The following is a 21,176-nucleotide window of genomic DNA, read 5'->3' on the forward strand; positions in this document are numbered from 1 at the left end:
CTTGGCACACGCGCCGCTGTAAATAAAGCTGAAGAGAGGCCTCCCCACCTAATTTCCTTTGGCCTCAAATTTAAACACCAATCCCTCTGACTGTTCTGTAACCAGGGGATAAACATCTCCTCACGTGGACCAGGTTCTCAACACGACCACTCTAGAAATCCAGAGAGAGGAGATATACACAATAGAAATTGTGTTTGACAAGTTGGATACAGTTGGTCTGGACGGGTCCTTGGCTAAGTGAGGTCTAAGCTGGATTGTCGAAATGAGGAGGGCTGTATAGAATTGCTACTGCCATGACAGGCTGATTCATAAAATCATAATTGCAATAATTCTGTAATAGATTGATTTCATGGTTTAAGAAGTTATTGCACCTAGTTGCACCAGTTGTGATTCATTTATGTCATGAGGACACACTATAAGAGGCTATAGCTTTTGTTTCAGTCATAAGATTTACTTTAGTTTTTACAGCAAGACATGGATCCAAATCAGTGGGAAGCTAGCCAGACAGAAAACCCCAAGAAAAGTCAAATCCACACGAATCTGTGTGCCAGCGTTTTTTATTTATTTACTTTTATATGTATATTTTAAATATCTTAACTTATTTTATTATTTATCAATTAGGCCTATGATTGTAACTTTTTATGCCGTTTTATGAGTTTTCTCACACACTATTATACATTTATAATGGAACGGCGTCTATGGCAAGCCGTTTTGACTTTTATTCATTCCAGGAGATTATTAAATTAAATTAAGGAAATGATGTGGAAATTAAAACACATAATAATTGATATCAAACAGTATGATTTTTACTAGTAAGAATTGTATTTCTGATATGTGAAATTGGAATTTCAATTAGTTAGAAATCAATTCTTGATATCGACAATTAAATTTGAATGGCGGCCTATATATGGTGACATTTGTGAAAATACAATTACAGACATCGAGAATTATAGTTTTTACTACACTGTAAAAAAAAATCAATCAACTTAGATGTTTAAGTCATTTCAACTTAAATTATATTAAACTGACTTAAAAACAATGAGTTGAATCTTGTATAACTTGTATAAAAGAAGTTTAAGATTGCTTAACTTATTTTGATGAGTTAAAGCAATGTAAAAACACATGTTGTCATAACTTATTTATCATAGAATTTTTACAGTGTAGTTGAAATTAAATTTGTATTTCTGCAAGTGGTGATGTCATTGTTGATATCAAAGATTACAATTTTTACTAGTGGAAATGTAGGCTAATTCCTGAAATCAAAAATCGCCATTGTTACTAGAAGAAATCTAATTGTTGATATCAAGAATTAGCATTTTAACTAGTGAAAATTAAATAGTTGATATCAAGAATTCATATCCTGGTCAAAACGGCCTGCCATAGGCGTCTCCTTACGCTGTAAATAAATATTATTAGCATGGTGTGGATTGTGTTTGCTCTATTTCATGTTGTATCTTTCTTTTTACGTGATGTTGCTCAGTGTGGGAAGGATGACCCATATTTCATTAAGCTGTGCTCTTGTTTCCGGCAGCTTTCACAACGAATTTATCTCTGACCAACATACACACACTCAGCATTTGAGTTATCTGTTTCAACACTGGCTGTGCTCGAGATAATAATGCAGCTTTAAACTTGTTTTTATTTTGTAGATGTGTGGTTTTATGTTACAGAAACGCACAACTTAACACTAAAGAATGTTTTGCCCGACTATGTGGAATGCAATTTTTAAATGCAGCTAAATATGTTATTTAGCTATTTTTATGATATTTATTTATTATTAATTACCCATATCCCGTATATATATATATATATATATATATATATATATATATATATATATATATATATATATATATATATATATATATATATATATATATATATATACACACACACACACATATAACGTTTTGTTTAATAGAAAGTTAACGCTTTATGAGGTTAAACTCATTTTATAATACCGATTCGCAAAACATGAACAGTCACAGGCATCGTACTTGTTTCCTATTGTAACACACAGAAATACCTATATTTTTATGTGGTCTTGAACGAATTGTGCAGTAAAAGGCTTTTATTTTCAAACATAGCTTGGGTATAGCTTTTGTGGATATGTTCAGAAGTCGAAATCAAATACAAAGTAGTAAAAATAAAATAAATGAAAGGAACGAGAAACAAAAAGGACTGGAAGGTCTTATTAAAATAATTCCATTATCGAAAGGAATGGGATGAAACGCAAGGGTTATTGCAGGTATTGTTGTGCCTGTGGCTTCTCCTCCAGCCGCGCAATTCTCCTCATCAATACTGCAGTGAGATCGTTACGCAGCTGACATTGATAAATGACCACCAAACCACAGCATTTTCTCACCAGTACTGCAGGCTAGAGTAACACAAACTGGAGGTCGAAATAAGCAAAAGAAACGTCTGTAGGAGCAGTCTTAGCTAAGATATCAAACAGCATGAGAAAAGCCATTTGAAAATGTCACCGCGAAATTGCGTTTAAAAGATGCTGGAGATTGAAGAAGCGCGCGGGGTTTGTGTTTCTGAAAAATTACACGCCGTCCAGTCGCCTGCTTTGGAAATATTGAATTAATGTGATTTATTTCTTCACAGATTGCCTCAAACATTTTACAAAAGACCTCTGCACACACTTAGATGATTTTAGGGAAACTATACGGTTATCAAATTATCATTTTACACTTTCTGATGCCCTTTTCAGTAGACATTATTAATGCAGTTTTATTTATTTATTTGTTTTTTTTGTATTAGTTTGTAGTCATCTCTGTTTACAGTTGTTTGATATCTGCACGTTTAAAATGATTTTTCACTTTATTTCAAGGTGTCCGTGTTACAGTGAAATTATACATTTAAGTACTGAGTAATAATAATTAACTAAATACTTAATAGGGTTAGGATTGGGTCTTGTTGCATGCAATTATGCATAATTTATAGTTGTTAAGTTACTGCATGTAGTAACGTGTAACAAGGACACTGAAAAATAGTTACCGGCCAGTTTCGTTTGCGTCTTTCTTTTTTTTTTTTTTTTTTCTTGCTTTCAATGATTACTTATATAAATTGCAGCACAGTTGCATTTTATATATATATATATATATATATATATATATATATATATATATATATATATATATATATATATATATATATATATATATATAAATAATTAAAAAAAAATAAACAAAGGTAGGCTATGTCTATAAGTAGGCCTATTTATAGCCTAAATTAATTTTAACATCAAATCGCGTCAATATCGATTCAAAGCATGAAATAACACGACAACATTCAAAGCAAGAGATTTAGGTAACATTTTGAAAATGAAGCATTTATTACAAGAATTCGACTTTTGACTGTGTAGAAATACTGTACTGCTTTAAAAGACTCCTAAAAAAAAAAAAAAAAAAAAATGGACAGAGTGACAGGATCGATCAAATTTAGCAGTACATCAACAAACATATAATCGACTTTTTCCATAGAGAAAAGCAAGAGCGAGAACGGACCCAAAATGTACAACAATGTCCCATGTCCAATTTTAAAGGATCTCGACTGAATGCCTATTTCACATTGATGTGTTTTACAAATAACATTTACATAATTATGTACAATGGAACATCTCTAGTGGTTTAAAAACTCCTCCAGGCATACTTAGCCTTACCAGAGCACTGTTGCTCACCAATTCAACAAATAAACGCACAACTCATTTCCTCAGTGATGCTTTCCAAAACACTTCATGTGGGGAAGACTTTGTGGTTTCAGATACTGGAATTTGTGTCAGATGTGTGATCCCTTCGAGTGATTTCATTTCCCTCAAACTTTGAGGAAGCAAAGGTCTAAATCTATTGTCAATGACACAAACCCAAACATTGAACATTTCCCAAAAGAAAAAAACAAACAAAAACTCATCATACACTCACATTTCAGTTCTTGAGGGCTTTTAGCATCTTTTACTATATTCCACATTTAATATGAACGTGTGAACTTGTGCGTGAGGAGGTATGGGATATTCACGTCTGGGGCGGCCACTCTACAGTTGAGCAAAAGTGCACAAAATGGTGTGGTCCCCGTGCTTCTTGACGGTATAACAAGAATAAATAAATAATTTAAAAAGAAAAGATCTCCCAATTGTCTTTTCAGAAGTCTCTCTTTTGGCACAAATGCTTCAAGTCTGTTTTTGTTAAGGTGGTGCTCCTTTGGAAGGTCCTTTGGCTGGAGATCTGATGGCCAGATGATGAGAGAGTCTGTGGGAGATTTGGGAGGTTCTCGTGAAAAGAGGATCAGGTGAGGACGGATGTGATGACGTGACTCCTCATGCCTCTGGCCAGCACTGGGACTATTCCTGAGGTCACCATCAAAACCTAGAACATAGAGGGGGAAAAACAATATTGAGAGATTTATTCACCCACATCCACACTGTGAAAAAAAAAAAATAATACATTGCAGAAATATTCTGGGCACATGTTGATTACCAGGAAAAAATGTTTAGTCTAAAAAATAAGCACAATCTGGATCTCATATAATGGAAGTGAAAGCATAAACTTCAAAATACGTGTTCATTATACGATTCAGTAGCCACAAAACGCAAACAATATGCAAGCTAACATGAATTTAGTGTGAAAAAAGTAAGTAAAGTTATATCCAATTTTACAATGCAACATCTAAAAAACCCAAATGACCACGAAAACGACTCACTGTAAAACATTTCCCCCTAATTCAAATTAAAAACAAATGTTATAATCGAACTGGCTGTACAAGTCATTTCAACTCATTAACACAATAACATACAATAAGGTTTCATTAGTTAACATGAAATAAGAATGATACAGCTTTTACTAATCTTAGTTAATGTTCATTTTTATTTTAATTATTAAAATGTAATGTTGTATTTGTTAACATTAGTTAATGAGTGAACTAACATGAACAAACAATGAACAGCTGCACTGTAAAAAATGATATGTTTTTACATTGCTTTAACTCATCAAAACAAGTTAAGCAAATTTTCAACTTGTTTTTATGTTATACAAGATTCACCTCATTTTTAAGTCAGTTTAATGTAATTTAAGTTGAAATGACAAACATCCAAGTTGATTGTACTTAAAAACAGTCTATGGATTTTTATTAACTAACATTAATAAATACTGTAACAATTTGTATTTTTCAATACAATACTAATGTTGATATCCTGCCTAGTTAAATCGACTTAAAAAATAAATTGAAACTGGTTAAATTACTTTGATGAGTTAAAGTAATGGAAAAAACATATGTTGACTTATTGATCATATCATTTTTTACAGTGTATTTAATCAGCTTTACACCTCAAATAATACACAAGTTATAACATAACAAATGAATATAAGTGTTTCTATAAAATTATAAACAGATTTCAGGGCAAATTCACTTAAATTAAATTCTTTCTTCTTCTTCTATTTTTTTTTATTAAAGAAATCAATATATATATATATATATATATATTTTTTTTTTTTTTTGTAATTAACATTACACCACAAATGCTCTCAATTAAACTTAACTTGCACCCAACTCTGAAAATTCTTTTAAATAAACATACACCTGCCTCTACGATCATAAACGTGTCTCTATCCGCTTTATGCAGGAAAACAGATCTTCATAATGATCCCAACGATCCGCCAGCATATGGTGTTTAACCAGAGCGAATTAAGGACGGGGAAACATTCCTCTAAATGACGCAATTACAGTAACGACTCGATGATAATTCAATCAAAAAAAGGTAGGATTAAATAGTCTGGAAATTATTTAGTCTGCGTGTATCTGGCTCCTGCGAGCCGGAGCTCGTGATATCTCTATGTGTCTGTGGTTTCAGTGGGGGGTGTTAACCTCCGCTCGCCTCCCCTCTCCTCTCCCTTCATTAGCGGAGGATGAGGTTGTTATTTGAGAGGAAAGGGCTGTGTTGGCACGATTGCAGAACTGGATGCGGTGCCTATTTACATATAAAGAGCTCTATTAATCAAGGTAAGTGTCATTATGGAGGGGCTCATTGGGCAGCACAGTGTGGGTATTAAATAAAATTCTCCATGCCAGGCCGCCCGCGGCGAGCGATACGTCTTGATTTGTGGACTGTCAGAGACAGGCAGCGAAGATGGAGCCGGGGAAGGAAGGTGCGCGAGTGATTGCGCATGGGGAGGGGGAGGGGGAGGGGGGGGCTACGTCGTCGTCGTTGGAGAGAGAATTGCCACCATAATCAGATTTCGCACGCCGAGTGAAAGGAGAAAGAGAGGGGATGTTCTAAGTACCAAAGCGTTTCCTTACGTTTATGATTTGGGAAGCAAGGGAGGTGTTTACATGTAGTGCCACTGTCCATCCATACCCATGTTCATACCCATACCTCCCATGGGACCTGTGAGACAGAGAAACGAAATTAAGAAAACAATAAAAACACATGCAAATGTGCAGGAAGATTTTTTTTTATAACAGCACTAAACGTGAGTTATGCGCAATTATTATCAAAGCGCTTCTTACCGCCAGGCCGAAGACCCATGTGTTGTTGGCCGTCTAACACAAAGCCACCCATTGGCTGACCATCGGGGCTGTAAGCGGATCCTTGACTTACTAAACACACAAAGACACAGTACATATATGTGATGTATGCACACACTGCTTATATGGTGATAGTAAAGATTGTAGAAAATAAACCTGCACTTTACCTGCTCTGTTAGACTGATCAATCATGGGCTGCACGATTCTTCTTCGAGCATTGATAAACCTGTCAAAGAGAAGACATTTACTAAATCTATTTATATTACTAACCGCACACAGTATATTTTACTCTTATTTAAACACTCAGGACTTTTACTACTGTGAGCTCTTTGCTATGATTTACTGCAAAATATTCCTTAATGCAGTGCGATTTCTCCTGGGCCTTTGGGTTAATGGACCTGTCAGGAGTCCACAAAAAAAAAAAAAAAAAAAAAACTAATGCACTGTTTAAGCGCCAGACCAAAGAAATTCTCTAATTTATAATGTAAACAAGCTGAGGTTTTCTTAATAAAGATATTTTAACACCTTTTACAGATTACGTTTGGGGAACATTCCATTTAATGGTGAATTTTATAGTCAAGGACAATAAAAACAAATAGATTTATTTGATCTGTGGTCTGTTTTTCCTTTCCTCAGCACTCTAAAGTAAATCTCTGTTTTTAAGACTTGCTTTAATTGCGCTTCTTGCTGCAATATATTAGTGAATCAAGTAAAGGGGTCATTGCTCAATAAATATTCAATTGATATAGCATTGGCCTGGCAGCCTGAGGGTATGATTAGCCTAACTGCTTTTCAGACACTAATATGCTTCAGCAGCCCGTAACAGAGAGGTAGGAAATGCCCCTGACATACAATGGGGGAAGGAATTACTCACAGACAATGAGTCTTAGCCAAATGTTTGTGAACACCTTATTTGGTCGTGGTAAACACATGTTAGTGTATGGTACAAATCTTAAATGTCAATTTTCTATATATATAATAAAAATAAAAATAAACAGCTTTTGTTGAAATTTTATTAAAGTATGTATGGTAAATTAAAGTAGAATCTAATTGAAATCAAAATAGAATTGATTTATCTACATTATATGGTTTAAATACATAAAGAATTAAAATATTTTAATTTTAGTATTTTACAAATAAATATGTTTTATCATGGAAGAGGCAAAAGTCTAAATTTAAAACTTAATTTTGAAGTATATATATATATATATATATATATATATATATATATATATATATATATATATATATATATATATATATATATATATATATATTCAAATCTCATGGAAAAGAAAACAAATCTAAAATGAAAAATTAATTTTGAAAATAAAGTAAAAAATATTAAACTTTCCTGCTTAAGAATGGTGCTGATTTAAGTAGTGTATGCTATCCAAAATAAAAATTGTATTATGAGAGCATATGTGGTAAATTAAAATAAATAAATTGAAGTATCAAAGTTATACAGTTTAAATGCATACAGACTAAAAAACAAATATGTAATGAAAAAAAAAAACTTAACTTAAAACTTAATAATATAGAATTTTTTTATTTTTTTTATTTTTTTGGTGCCTATTGGCAATCTATCATTACATACTAATATCATACATACACTTCCTTTTCACATTCTCAAACTGAGAATGAGTATCACATTTGTGTAATCCAATAACATCTATTATAAGCAAGATGGTTCCTGAAAAAAAAAAAAAAAAAAAAACATTCAGGGGAACTCTGGTGACCGAACAGCATTCCGGAATCCTAACATAACATTTGACAACTTTTCTAAAAGCCCCTCGGAGACCTTGGCAAACCTCATCATCGCTCCTATTCTTACTTTTAATTGTCTCATAGGGTCTTTGAACACCGTCTAATAATAGTGTGAAATATCAGGATCACCGGACTTGAAATGGAAATGTTACAGAGATCCCCAACCCTGACTTCTAAGTGCTGAGAGGTCAATCTGGCAAGTCAAAAGTCAAAGGTCAAAGGTTACTCACCAGTTATTCACTTGTAAGATGGTGAGGCCTGTGTCCTGTGCTAGCTGCTTCTTCTGCTCTTCAGATGGGTAGGGGTGCTGCAAGACAAAAAAAAAAAAGAAAAAAGAAAAGAAAAATTTGATTAATGTGTAAGAAACCTCTGCAGTTAATAACATTGCTGTCCGATGATCCATAAAGCAATAATGAATGGAACATGTAAATGTCTTCATTTTTTAGAGTTGTGTATTTCTCCTTGCAGTCTCCATTAATAAAGCAAATCAAAATGGCCTTACTTTTTCTTAAAAACCAATCTGTTTAAATGACTAATGACTTCAAGCACCAAATGTGAGACTCCGGGCAAAAAACGTGGATCCCATATGACTCTTTCAGGAAATTACATCATTATGTATGATAGACTTCCCATATGCAGCCCTGAGTTGGAGAATTTCCCTGCGTCTTATTGGCTGAGCGCTCGTGGTTTTGTTTGACATTATTTGACATTACTTGACAAATGATCGAGTGGGTGTGAAAGAGAGACAATGGAGAGTTTTGTTTAGGGTTGAATAGGGCTTGGCCCTTGGTGGCCCCGCAGTGGCCCCTGGCCCCTGATCTTCTTGCTCTCGCTGTGAGTGTAGAGGGAGGGCAGCAGATGGCAGGCAGGGGTGAATGTATAGACAGTCCTGGGTCGTGGGTGTGCACCAATTTTGGCACTGTCATGGCCTCACCTCCCGTGGTCACCGGTGAGGGATGAGTCCTGTTCCATGTCTCGCTCTCTCTCTCTCTCACACACTGACGGAGATTTCCCTGCTCACCTCCTGGCTTGCTAGCTGTCATTGTGGTGATGAATGACTGTAAGCCCTGCCCCCTTTCTACACAAGCCAGTGATGGCCGAATGCAAGCTGGGCTCTGGGATCCATCTTTAAACTCTTATCAAAAAGCTCTCGGCAGGTTGCGGAGGGATTGTTCGCTAAAGTTCCGTGAGGAACCTACTTGTTCAAATGACGAAGCTAGCCGACAAGCTCGCTTTCATAGAATCCGCTCATATTTGCTTGAATTGCACTTATGTCTACCAAGAAGCCCCCTCCTCGTCCCAATTTGCATGCCAAAGGAGATCTCTCTATCTCGTTCCAGTGAAACTAACAGTTATAACTGTAATGTTCCACTGAATCTTAATGTTCCACCTTTCTTTAAGATTGTCAGCACAGGGGGTCTTTATCGTGGACCTCTGAATAGGTCACAAAAGATGGAGGCTTAGACCATATGTAAGAGCCCCCCCCACCTCAAACGCCGCACACTGGCTCAAAGTAGAACCCGACAAAACGTAATCCAGCAGCTTTCATTCAGCCCCGACCCCAAATGAATGCATGATCGCCTGGGTGTTGCAATGGAGGCCATTCAGAGGCCAAAGTCCCCTCTAACACTTTTTTTTGTCAGAGGACACATCCTGCAATGGGAAACACTTTTGCTTCACAAATTCCTCTGAAAAGGAGCTGGGAACAGAGAGAGGATAATTCAATTAGGCTCTCCTTTTTATCTCTAAACTCTAAAGGTGGGTAAAAGGGAAAGGATTACTATGTGTACGAGACCTGTGTAGCTCTTAGAAAGTGCAGGAATTCTGAAAGAGAATGGAAAACAGGAAGACGCAGGAGAATTGTGGGAATTTAAGGAGGTGGACCAGTGAAAATGTGCAGTGATTCAAGAGGGTTAAGAATGCCACAAATCAGCCCTAAACCAGCAAGTTTTGCTGGAACGTACTCACCCCAAGGCGAATACGACCCTCGGTTTTGACAAACAAAATGGATGGGAGGGCCGAGAGACAGATAATAACACACCCTGCTAGTTTTAATGCAGTTTGGATGCAGGCCGCTGAGCTGAAAACAGTGGGATTAAACTAATTCGCCAAGAGACACGTCAAACAATCTGGCCCATTTTTACGCAGACTTCCGATTTCCGACAAGGAGATCTGAGCGAGTGTTACCGTAAGATGCTGGAAGAGCCACGCCCGCATGATGTTGGTCGCCACTTTAGGAAAGATCCCTCTCTTCTTCTGCCGTTTCTTGTCCTGGTCGTCCTCGTCCCCAGTTCCCGGAGATGCCAAGCTGTTATCCAAGCCATCTCCTGATAAACAGCAGCGTGAAAGCAGGGCGAGAGAGAAAAAGCAAAAGAAGAAAGTCATTTTAATGAGATAAAACATCACCTTCAGTTGTTTATTCAGACCGATCACCAGTGCCACTCACAAACGTGATGTGAAAGAGTCACGCAGGGGGGCTTGTTTTGATTAGCAACAGTAACACAAGGACCGCGGCGAGCAGAAGTATCCATGCAGTGAGAGGGAACGCTAATCAACAGAGCGAGATTTCTCCCGCTCCCTCTCGCTGTCTCAATGTCAGGGATCTCGAGGAAAGCTCTGCACCAACCCCAGTGCTATTAATTCAATGTGAGTTCTGTCTTTGACAAGGGGTAATGAATGTCCAGGCTTCATGCTTGAATGTGGAATGGAGACTTGGCACTGCAAAGAGAATATCTGATCTGCATTAGCACTCAAAATAAAGTCGAAAAACTCGGGAAAAACATAAATAAAGCAACGCCTGTTGAGAAAACCGTATTCGACTTCAGAATTTATGTTGGTAATTGGTTTACCGTGCAGGGAAAGTACATACGACGCTAAACCGCTAATTTACGTACACACACTTCAGCTATTGAAGGTTTTTTTTTTTTTTTACTGAAGTTCATGCATTCTCTGGGAAGTGTACAATTCTGTGAATGTGTGTGTATAGGGATGTACATTATCCCGCTTGTTATATGGCTTCATGCCACATAAGTAAATAATTAGACACAAAATATTGGCTTGAGTTGAAATATTTTATTAGGTCTTTAAACGCAAAGCTTCCGTGGAGAAAGGAGTTGATAGCAAGCGCCAAGTTCAAACTAGACGGACATTTAAGGCATACGGTACAGTCATGCCACTTATTACATGCCATTTCGCCACATAAAAAATTATGGGGATAAGAGATATTGATTTAACATGAAACTGTTTTAAAATCGAACCTGTTTGTATATTATAATCCATTACAGTGTACAATACAATCGTTGCAAAATGGTAGCAGCTGCGTATGTATGAAACAAGACAGCAAGTCTGAGATACCCGGATGACATAATTAAATAATTGTACACAAAATATTGATTTGAATTTTAATATTTTATTAGCTCACCAAGCATAAAACTTACACAAAGAAAAAACTTTCCAAGCAAGACTTCGGTTACCCGGATGAGCCTGTGTTATCAGTTTTTACCAGTTGTTATCAGAGGATAAAATACCGCTGGATCGTGCAATTGACCAATCAAAATCAATATATATGTATTCACAACTAGTAAATATTAAACATTTAGTTGCATAAATAATGTTTCATTAATTAACATTTTTATATAAAATACCTCACCTATTTACTCTTGCAAAATGTTTCAGAACAAAGAGCTTTTGAAAACTGGCTATAATAATGGCAAATCAAGGAGAAATATGTGCTGAAATGATAACTCAGCTACTTTTATATATTGAGATGGCTGCTATTTTTTATTTGTTTTACATGACGTCAAATGAGAGAATTTGGAGCATTCATAAAAATCCTACAAGTTTACAACTTGTTATTGAGAGTTTGATGATACATTTGATAATACAGTTTGATGATACAGTTTGATGATATGCTTTTTTTACCAGTCGGAAGCTGGTAATTACAGTAATTCTTATTCCAGAATGACGTGAATGAGGCATATATTGTAAGCTCAATTGATGCTCAAGAAAACAATGCTTTTTGAACTGTGAGCTCTCTGATAACATCAAGCTTGCTTTCATTCCATTACCATCCAATCTAGTTTAAGATCAGAGCCAGGCAGGAGGCCGCTTTTAAACTAAGGTTTCCGTCTTGTCCTCCTCCCCACCCTCCTTTCTCTCTTTCTTTCCATCCCTCTTTCCCTCTTCCATTAACTGTGCATCAGGCAAGATGATTTACTTTTAACAGTCATGCTTATTTTTCTTGCCCTGAGGGTAGAGATGCCTTGAAAGCCTGCCCGGAGGGTGTGTGAATAATGTATCTGAGGGACTCCTCCCCGGAGGCGGGACAGGAACCCTACTTTTCTTAAGATTGGCCCTGCTGTGTCTCCTTGTTTTTGTGGATGCATCAATCAAAGGCGACTGTATGCGCCATATTCATCCATTAATATTTCAGATAATGAATAATGACATTTGAATATAAGAAGGGGGGTGGTGGATGGACTTCAGGCTGACTGATGCTGTAATCAAAATTCAAGTCAAGGGCAGGGCAGTGGTCTCACACTGTCTGTCTACACAACACAGACTGCTGTTCCTTCTCATTATGCTTTCAGGAGTTTGCATGTTGACCACAGTCTTAACCGGCACCGAGAGTTAAGGGTTTCAATGTGAATATGAAGAAAAAGTATTAGAAAGTACAGTAATATGTTCTTAAAGGGTATGAAAGAAAAGGAAAAAAGTGAGAAAAGAGGGGAAAAAAATAGAAAATAAAACATGAGGATTTTTGTTTGTTTGTGTGTGTTTGTGTGTGTGTGTGTGTCCATGAAAACCAAATATCAAAAAGGTTAAATAAAAGTTATATTTTATATTTGGAAACATTTTAAAGGGAAGAAAAATCATAACATGAAATGAAAAATGTATCAAATATCAAAAAGGTGTTAGAATGAACAAAGTAATATATGAAAGAAAACTAAAATGGTGAAATGAAATAATCTAAAATTAAATGTAAAGAACATACAAAATGTGTGCTGTCAAATCTAACATGTGTTTATATAATATATATATATATATATGTATATATATATATATATATATATATATATATATATATATATATATATACACATACATACACACACACACACACACACACACACACACACACACACACACACACACACACACACACACACACACACATATATTATATAAACACACAAACTTTTGTTAGATGCAATAACAATTTATACTTTTCACAGCACTGAAAAATAGGTGAGATTTTTAAATGATGAAAATCAAATATCAAAAAGGTGCTAGAAAAAAACTGATAATGAATAAAAAAGTAACTTATTCTGAAAGTATCAAAAAAACAGATGACTTTAATGAAGAAAAAGGCTAAAAGTAAAAATAGAATAAGATTCTATGAAAAAGTGACATTTTCAGTGTTACAAAACATGTTCAGGTGCTAGAAAGATTGAAAAGAAGAATAAAGAAAAAGAAAAAAGAAAAGAAAGAAAAAGAAAAGTAACAGATTCTGAAAGTATAAAAAGTATATTTTAGAGAATAATATGTAAAAATAGAATAAGAAAATAATAAGAAAAGAAAAGGGGAAACCAATAGATAAAGAGAGCTGGGTGAGATCCTTACATCTAAGGAAGCCTCAAACACTCCCCCCCCCCCTTCTCCTCGAGCCTCTCTCCTCCTGTTCCAGAAAACGAAGGCCGGAGGGCTGATCCAACCCGACGCTAATCGCTTCTGACTGTTCCCTGGCAACTTGGCCCATGCAGCCTGTGCGACTGCACTCTTTTTAAAGGCTGCAGCTCCCTGAGCCCTACCTCACTCCCTGGCCCCGGAGTCTGCACGCGCAGCGCAGAGGGGGGCCGGAGCAGCCTGGAGGAAGGCTGGAGTAAGCCCTCGGGCTGTTTAGAGAAAAACAGCACCCTAAGACATGGAGAAGAGGCTTCTAGCTTCAATCTACAGCCCCCCCTCCCCCACTTTCACTTGTACATATATAAAGCAAAACTTCTGAAGCTAGATATGATGAGCATATGCATATAAAACACGTCAAGTCTAAGTAGAATTTTTTTAACCGGTTTTCCCACATCCTTCAAGCCGACCCTCACGGCGGCCGTGTCACATCGCGGTACCTTCAGCGTCCGAGAGATGACAAGGTCCAAAAGCTAAAAACGCTCTGCGTTGTTCTGATGCTGATAATTAGATGAACTGGAGATAGATGAATGTCCTGAAGACAAAGGGTGCCCGGCGCAAACTAGCCGGGTCTGATGACTGCCACCCCGCACGCATCACAGAATAAATCCAGTTTGCTTGCTTAATGAGCTCGCCATGACCTCAATCTATCACGAACTATACTTCTCCGAAGGGGCCATAATTCTGACTACTGGACGCAACAGACTGGATAATTACTGGACGGACGCAGATGATTTTGTTCTCGCTAATCGTTTCGCTTAAAGCATATTGATTAGATGCTCTTATCCTCTTGTCCCCCGTGGCCATGATATGATCTGGAGGAACATGGGATTGGACCACAGTTGGGTGGTATTGACAACTACAAAAACGCGGAGGCATCGGCTCTTGACACTTGTTGTTGGTCCACTACACTTCATGCTGGGATTTCACCTCCATTGAGGGTTCAGATATAGATGTAAACATCCTGTCTCAGCCTGTGTCTTTCAGCAACCTTAGAGGTAACAACTGGCCTGGAATGTCCTGCAGCTTCCTTTTGTTCCCTTTCGGCCTTTGTGATGGACATTCCTAGGCTCTGCATTCCCACCAACAAGGCACATGTTTAGGATAGCTGTGGAAAACCCCCTCACTACCATCCCGAACTCACTGAGGTGAGTCAGCGGTTCTTAAAAACCACTCGGACTGTGGACCGAGGAGCACTTCTTCGGACCTTACTTGAAGGTTACCCCAACAGGAGCAACTTCTACTGATGTGCAACAAACAAAGGGAACCCCCTACAAGAGACAGGTGCTTTGAAGAGGCCCAGTAATCCTTTGGTCTGGAGTTGGGTGACTGACGTAAGACCCCCCATTCACTTGTAATGGAAAAAGGTGTTTGCTTTACCGATCTCTTGAATGATAAAGGAAGGAACACTGATCCAAAGTGGCTCCTGGAGGAGCAGCAGGTAGATGTCCCTGATTCTAACCCAACCTCAGCCTCTGATCACCCCAGATATCACCCCTCCATTGTGACTAGTTTTTGAAGTGCTCTGTCCTTCAGGCCGGCAGGGGTCATTCCTCTTCCCCTTCTTCAATGCATGCTCTTTGGGGTCAAAAGGCCGTGGGTCTTGGATGTCCCCCCACTGTTGTTTAAAAAAAAGCCCTGTGTGGGGAAAAATGCCGCCACCCAATGCTTTTCTCTCTTTTATACAGAGTTGCACCGCAGAAAGACTACTGGCATTGCTGCTATGCCAAACATTTAAATTTTTAGAGCTTTTATATTGTCACACTAAGGCCGAATTGTCAGAGAATAACAATCTGGCTACTGGCTTTTGATTCTGGTTTCTCTTGTCTTGTATAACATCCTGCTATTGTTCTGCATAACGGTCAGGCCATTGATGTCTGATGGTTAAAAGGAGGTGAGAAACCCCGAAGGCTATTTTCACTGAAGCAATTACACACACAAAAAATAAATAAAATAAAATATAATAAAAGGAACTATAAATATGAAGTGGCAGATCGCAATATAAATTAAGAAAAAAAGAGTGACATGCAAATGGAAGATTTGGTAAATTAAATTAGACCCTTAACCTTTCAAGAACATTAAGCACCTACTGTGTCCACAGTTAAATCGTAAAACCAGCTCAGTGAACCATCGCAATGATGACACGAACAATGACACATGACTTTGATTAGTAAATGCCGTTTACAGCCACGCGCATTAACAAATTATGAATTTCAATTCCACAAAGTACCATAGATGTTGTAATCAACGTACAATATACACTGGAAAAAAGTGGTAACCTACTAAAAGTGCTATTTCAACCAATTAAAATTTAGTTTTGTTGGTAGAAATTACGGTGATTCAGCAATGTTTAATACTATTTTTTGACTGTTAGATGTTACCACTTTTAGGTTGCATTTTTTGAGTGTATGATGTAAAAACAAATTAAAATCCAACCTCAGTGAAAACACTACTCGAAGCTTGGAATATGAATTAAGACGAGTCTTTTCAACAAAGCACATTATGACATAATAGTAAAACTGACAGTTTTTCCTACCTAGTTCACTGCTGTTGTCTCCGCTCTGAGAGGCATGTCCCCCGCTGGAGGGTCCTGGGGTGCCGACTGAGGGAGTAGAGTGAGCGTCGTCCATGTCTCTCCAGGACGCTGGATTCTGAGGTTCAGGAACATCCAGATATCGAAGGGTGAAAAAAGAAGGCCACATTACAAACACTAGCAACATATACATGCTATTTTTTTAAACAGCGATTTTTAAGCGCCTAGTTACCATGTCTGTGCTGAAAAGTTAGTCCGACCAAATTAAAGTTAACTGAAACGCATGATCCAAAACAAACACAAATGCAAGTCCTATGGAGCCACGAATGGCGTAACTGCTTCTCCTGATGTCTGACCGTAAATGCTCAGAGGAAAACCAACGGCGTCCCCTTTTTATCCAAAACAGGGTATAAAGCACTTATACGGGCTCAACATGAAGGCAAACAGCAGCCGTTCCTCTTCAGGCCCTTAGCGTCAGCTGTTTGCCTGATGGTGATCAGCTAAAGAGCTCTAAGAAAAGGCCAGAATAAGCTCCTACAACAATAAAGCTGTGTGAATAAGACCCTTCACTGTTTTCTCATTAGGACGTACAAAAGCAGTCTGTGGGTTTGTGTGTTTATGTGTGTGTGTGTGTGCCGTTAATAACGTTTCAGAAGGCCACTGTCTCCTTTCATCACGTAATTCAAATTGTTTTGTGTCACGCTGCACACTTGTAAATCGATAAGACATTACAGGAGCATCAATAAAAGATTACAGTTATCATCAACCGTGCAAAGGTACATATTCGTCATATGAATTTCAGCTGACCAAGTGAAGGTATGACGGTTAGACCTCACCATCCACGGATCTATTTACAGGAGTCGTGTGGATGGGAAAAGTCATCAACCGTTTTACACGATGGAAAATAGAAGCATGTGATAAAAGTCAAAACTATAACAGGCTATAACGTCGTGTTTTTTTCTCTGTGTTTAATACGACTATAACCTCTCCTTCCCATTTTGACAAGGAACAGAGCGAGGCAGAATGTCCCGTTCTATTCTGTGGTTTTGTTCCTGTGACAGGGGGTGGTGCGTTGATAATAGGAAGCACAACTGTAAAGAACACACTGTTGGTCTCTGAGTGAAAAAAGACTCCCCTCCTGCTTGACAATAACAATCCAATCAGTTCAAAGACAATAGCTCATTCACGTGCAAATGTAACGTTGATCATTAGGGCTAACGGAGGGGTGGACAGTGGGGGGAAAACCCTGACCCTCAACAACACCTGCACCCAACATGACGGGATTCATCAACATGATCTTCATCATCATCATCATACCTCTTCGAAAATAAGATATATCCTGGGGCAATGTCTTAATGATTCATATTAGAGCAAAGAGAAATGGATTTAGATAATGTTGTTTAAATAAATTAGCATATATAACTGTAATTACCTCTCTTACTCTCTCTGTGTTTATGGCTAAAATGCATTGTGGAGATGAATAAAGGAGGAAGAAAAAAAGATATGGGAAATGCATGGCTGAGGCACTACAAATGTTTTTTTTTTTTTGTTTGTTTTTCTCTGATAAAATAATAATAATCAGAAAACAGAATTTTAACTCTCTTCACCAGTTTACACAATACACAATACATGGCACTTTCAGTCTTTCCTTTGTTGGAAACTAATAGCCTGTACTGTAAACATACAAACAGCTCTGCTGTCTAATTGCCCTGTTTTATGATGTCATAGAAAGCCAATTAAAAACTCACGTGATCTGCGAGATTCGTCGAGGATCCTGAGAGGTCGTCGAAGTCGGACTTGCATCCATCCCGTTCATCAATTACCAGGTCAATGGGCATTTTGCCCTTCAAACAGCTAATATACCGATGACAAAAGTTGTCGCAAAGCTCGTGCACCTGAGAAAAAAAATTTATTCAATTTGTTTTTCACTAGAACAATATAATATTATAACAATTAAAAAATAATAATAATAATAATAATTGACGTACCTTTTCGAGTTCTAAAAGATGGAATCGTAATACTTGTATTGATTGAATCATCTAAGGAAAGAGTAAAATAATGCATGAAATATTTAAACCAAAATAACAACTTTAAAAAACAACAATAATAGTAATATAATAGGCTAATAACAATAATAAACTTTGGTTATTCTAATAAAAAAAAACATTTATATTCTAAATGTATATTCTACATTACATTCGATTATATTCTAGTTATTCTAATCGCGCGAGAAATCACACTCACATCAAAAACTTCACACGTCTGATATAGTGTTGGCTTTGTAATGTTATGACAATAGCAGGAGTGTAAATAGGTTCCTCCAGAGACGATGCTTTGAGGGAGCCCAGGGCAAAGACCCCCACGCCCTCTGATAACACGCGGCCTCATAAATCACTAAAGCTCCCTTTCTTTCCCTCAAAGAATCCTCGCATCTAACGCTCTGAAGCGAATATACCTGAAACAAAAGCTGTGCGAAACGGCATCTTACACTTACCAAATTGTCCAGCTCTGGATTAGAAGAAAATAGCGGCTTCTCTGCCCGAATCTGTATACAAAAAATTCACAAGTTTGTTAGAACTACAAAACAATATATATATATATATATATATATATATATATATATATATATATATATATATATATATATATATATATATATATATATATATAAAATAAAACAAAATCAAATGATTTCCAATTTCCCCAAAAGTGTCATTTAGTTAGAACTACCGAAATCGTTAAGTCCTTAAAAAGATGTGTATTTTTCAATCAAAAAGTTACCTGTTTGGCAAACACAGCGATGTCCTCGTTAAATGAGTCGGACGAGCACACATCTCCTCCAGCGACTCCGGGCTCTCTCGGTGTGCATGTGGCCAGCTCGCACTTCTCAAACACCAGCGCCAGCAGCGGGAATAACGGGTGCCTTCAAGATTCAATAAACATTTACATGCTTAGATCAAAACACTATATCAATAACTGAGCAATCGTGCTGATGACAGTAATACGGCTTTGGAGTTTTTACTTTCATTGCTTTGACGGCCACATAATGGCACTCGAGTAGCCTAAATCAGATAGTGTTCTATAATTTTTAGAATGACAAACAAACAGTTTAATTTAAAATGTAATTATGCAGCACACTATTTGAAAATGTCGATATGCAGACTTTAAGATCGTATGTGCAAAGTAATTTACTGACTGAAATAAATTTCACTGCCAAACGCGGGTCTAGCCTAAAAAGATTGTGTTAACTAGCAGATATGCCATGCAAGAAATGATATAATAAAGTACCCATAAATTTGGTCCTTGTCTCTTTTAAGTGCGTCGTTGACAGCCGAGCCCATGCTGCTGGGCATGATGCTGTGCGGTGCGTGGGCCCCGTAGTGTTGGTTGGCATGTGGCGGTGGCCCGTGACTCAAATGGTGAACCTGCGGCAGGGGCCGAGGCGCGTGCGGGTCCCCGTACATCGACGTCGGAACCCCAACTCCATCCATGCCGCCATAGTGGGCAAGGTCTTCGTACTGCATCAGATAGAAACCGTATCATAGGCAACTCAAATAACAAATGTGTTTACCTAATATTGGTGCAAATATTAAAAGCAAACTTTACGACTTAGGCTAAGTTGTTTTACGCGGTGGATTTGTAAGAGAACGTACCCGTTGAGCCATCAGCATATGACGCTTCTGTTGATGTTAAGTGCAAATTGTGATCTTATCCAACGAGGAAGCAATTTGAGTGATTTAATTCCTTTTGTGCATCCGGTTTAAGAGGACTGAGCTGTTGGTAATCCGTTGAGATGATAGAGCATGTCCTGTGAAGAGTTTTTGATCGCTCCTTTTTCAGACGCTTTTGGTGTTTAAGTAATTCGACCGTATTGCTAAATACACTTTGATGAATGTAAACTTAACAAATAAAGAAACGATACAGTATAGGCTAAAAATATTTGCTTCCACTTCAACCTTCTGACAATCTAATGCACTTTACCCTTCAAAGACTTCCTGAAGTCAGAGGAATCTTTCCAATTTCTGGGATGTTCGTGTCTGGCATCGCAAACACTGCAAGGAAAAACTATCCGGATCTCATGGTCCCTCTTTGCGATCCACGCTTTGCCTCGACTGGGATTGTGTTGGTCACTGGAGCAGGTTCCTCTTGAAGAGACTGAACCCCTGATGACTGAGCCTGGGAAGCGTGGTGGGTGTTACCAGCTCAACACCTCTACATAAAGCAAGAGAAAGAAGAGCGCAATAACCACGAGTAGCCAGCGAGTGTTCACATTGGATACGCGGGCGGATGACGCACCACCATCCTCTGCGTTTTGTTACTAGGGGTGGAGTGTCTTTATTTTTAAAAGTGCTAAAATCAGATCAGTGCACTGAGTCGCACTGGGAATGGACCTTGTTTCGACAAATTGCTGAGCATCACAGCATTTGAGCCTTTGAAAATATATTTACCACAGACTATACATTTGGACTGCTTCGTTGTTCAATATGTGTTCGTCATATATGAAGTTATTAGGCTACAATTATATTATAAAGTTACGTTTAGGGTTTTTTTTTCTATTCTTTTTTTTTACATTTTTTATTACTGTCCTTCTGTAAGTACAGTAAATAGATCAAGCTGTCCATTTCTCCAATGGTAGTTAAAGAACTGTCTGAAGTTCTTTTTTGCGTTCAGT

At 37.5% G+C, this 21,176-nt stretch overlaps 1 protein-coding gene across 1 annotated transcript; it reads right to left on the reverse strand.

Annotated features, from left to right (window-relative positions):
- Positions 1 to 3,306: 3,306 nt before the first annotated feature.
- Positions 3,307 to 20,727, reverse strand: meis2b (Meis homeobox 2b). The gene is made up of 13 exons (XM_081378076.1): positions 20,158 to 20,727; positions 19,793 to 20,022; positions 19,286 to 19,427; positions 18,999 to 19,049; positions 18,493 to 18,543; positions 18,253 to 18,399; positions 16,508 to 16,622; positions 10,477 to 10,616; positions 8,520 to 8,596; positions 6,690 to 6,748; positions 6,505 to 6,594; positions 6,295 to 6,382; positions 3,307 to 4,367 (listed from the first exon to the last, which is right to left on the reverse strand). The coding sequence occupies exons 1-12, from the start codon at positions 20,173 to 20,175 to the stop codon at positions 6,324 to 6,326; spliced, it is 1,179 nt and encodes a 392-aa protein (XP_081234202.1). The 5' UTR covers positions 20,176 to 20,727; the 3' UTR covers positions 3,307 to 4,367; positions 6,295 to 6,323.
- Between the last annotated feature and the right edge of the window lie 449 nt (positions 20,728 to 21,176).

The sequence above is a fragment of the Scardinius erythrophthalmus genome (genome assembly GCF_964197995.2).
Source record: "Scardinius erythrophthalmus genome assembly, chromosome: 11".
Taxonomy (NCBI): domain Eukaryota; kingdom Metazoa; phylum Chordata; class Actinopteri; order Cypriniformes; family Leuciscidae; genus Scardinius; species Scardinius erythrophthalmus.

Excerpts from the sequence above, each read along its gene's own strand:
- meis2b (XM_081378076.1), bottom strand. Across the intron at positions 19,050-19,285 it reads TCGCTGTGTTTGCCAAACAG|ATTCGGGCAGAGAAGCCGCT; the intron begins GTAACTTTTTGA and ends TTTTGTATACAG. Across the intron at positions 18,400-18,492 it reads ATCTTTTAGAACTCGAAAAG|GTGCACGAGCTTTGCGACAA; the intron begins GTACGTCAATTA and ends TTTTTTTCTCAG.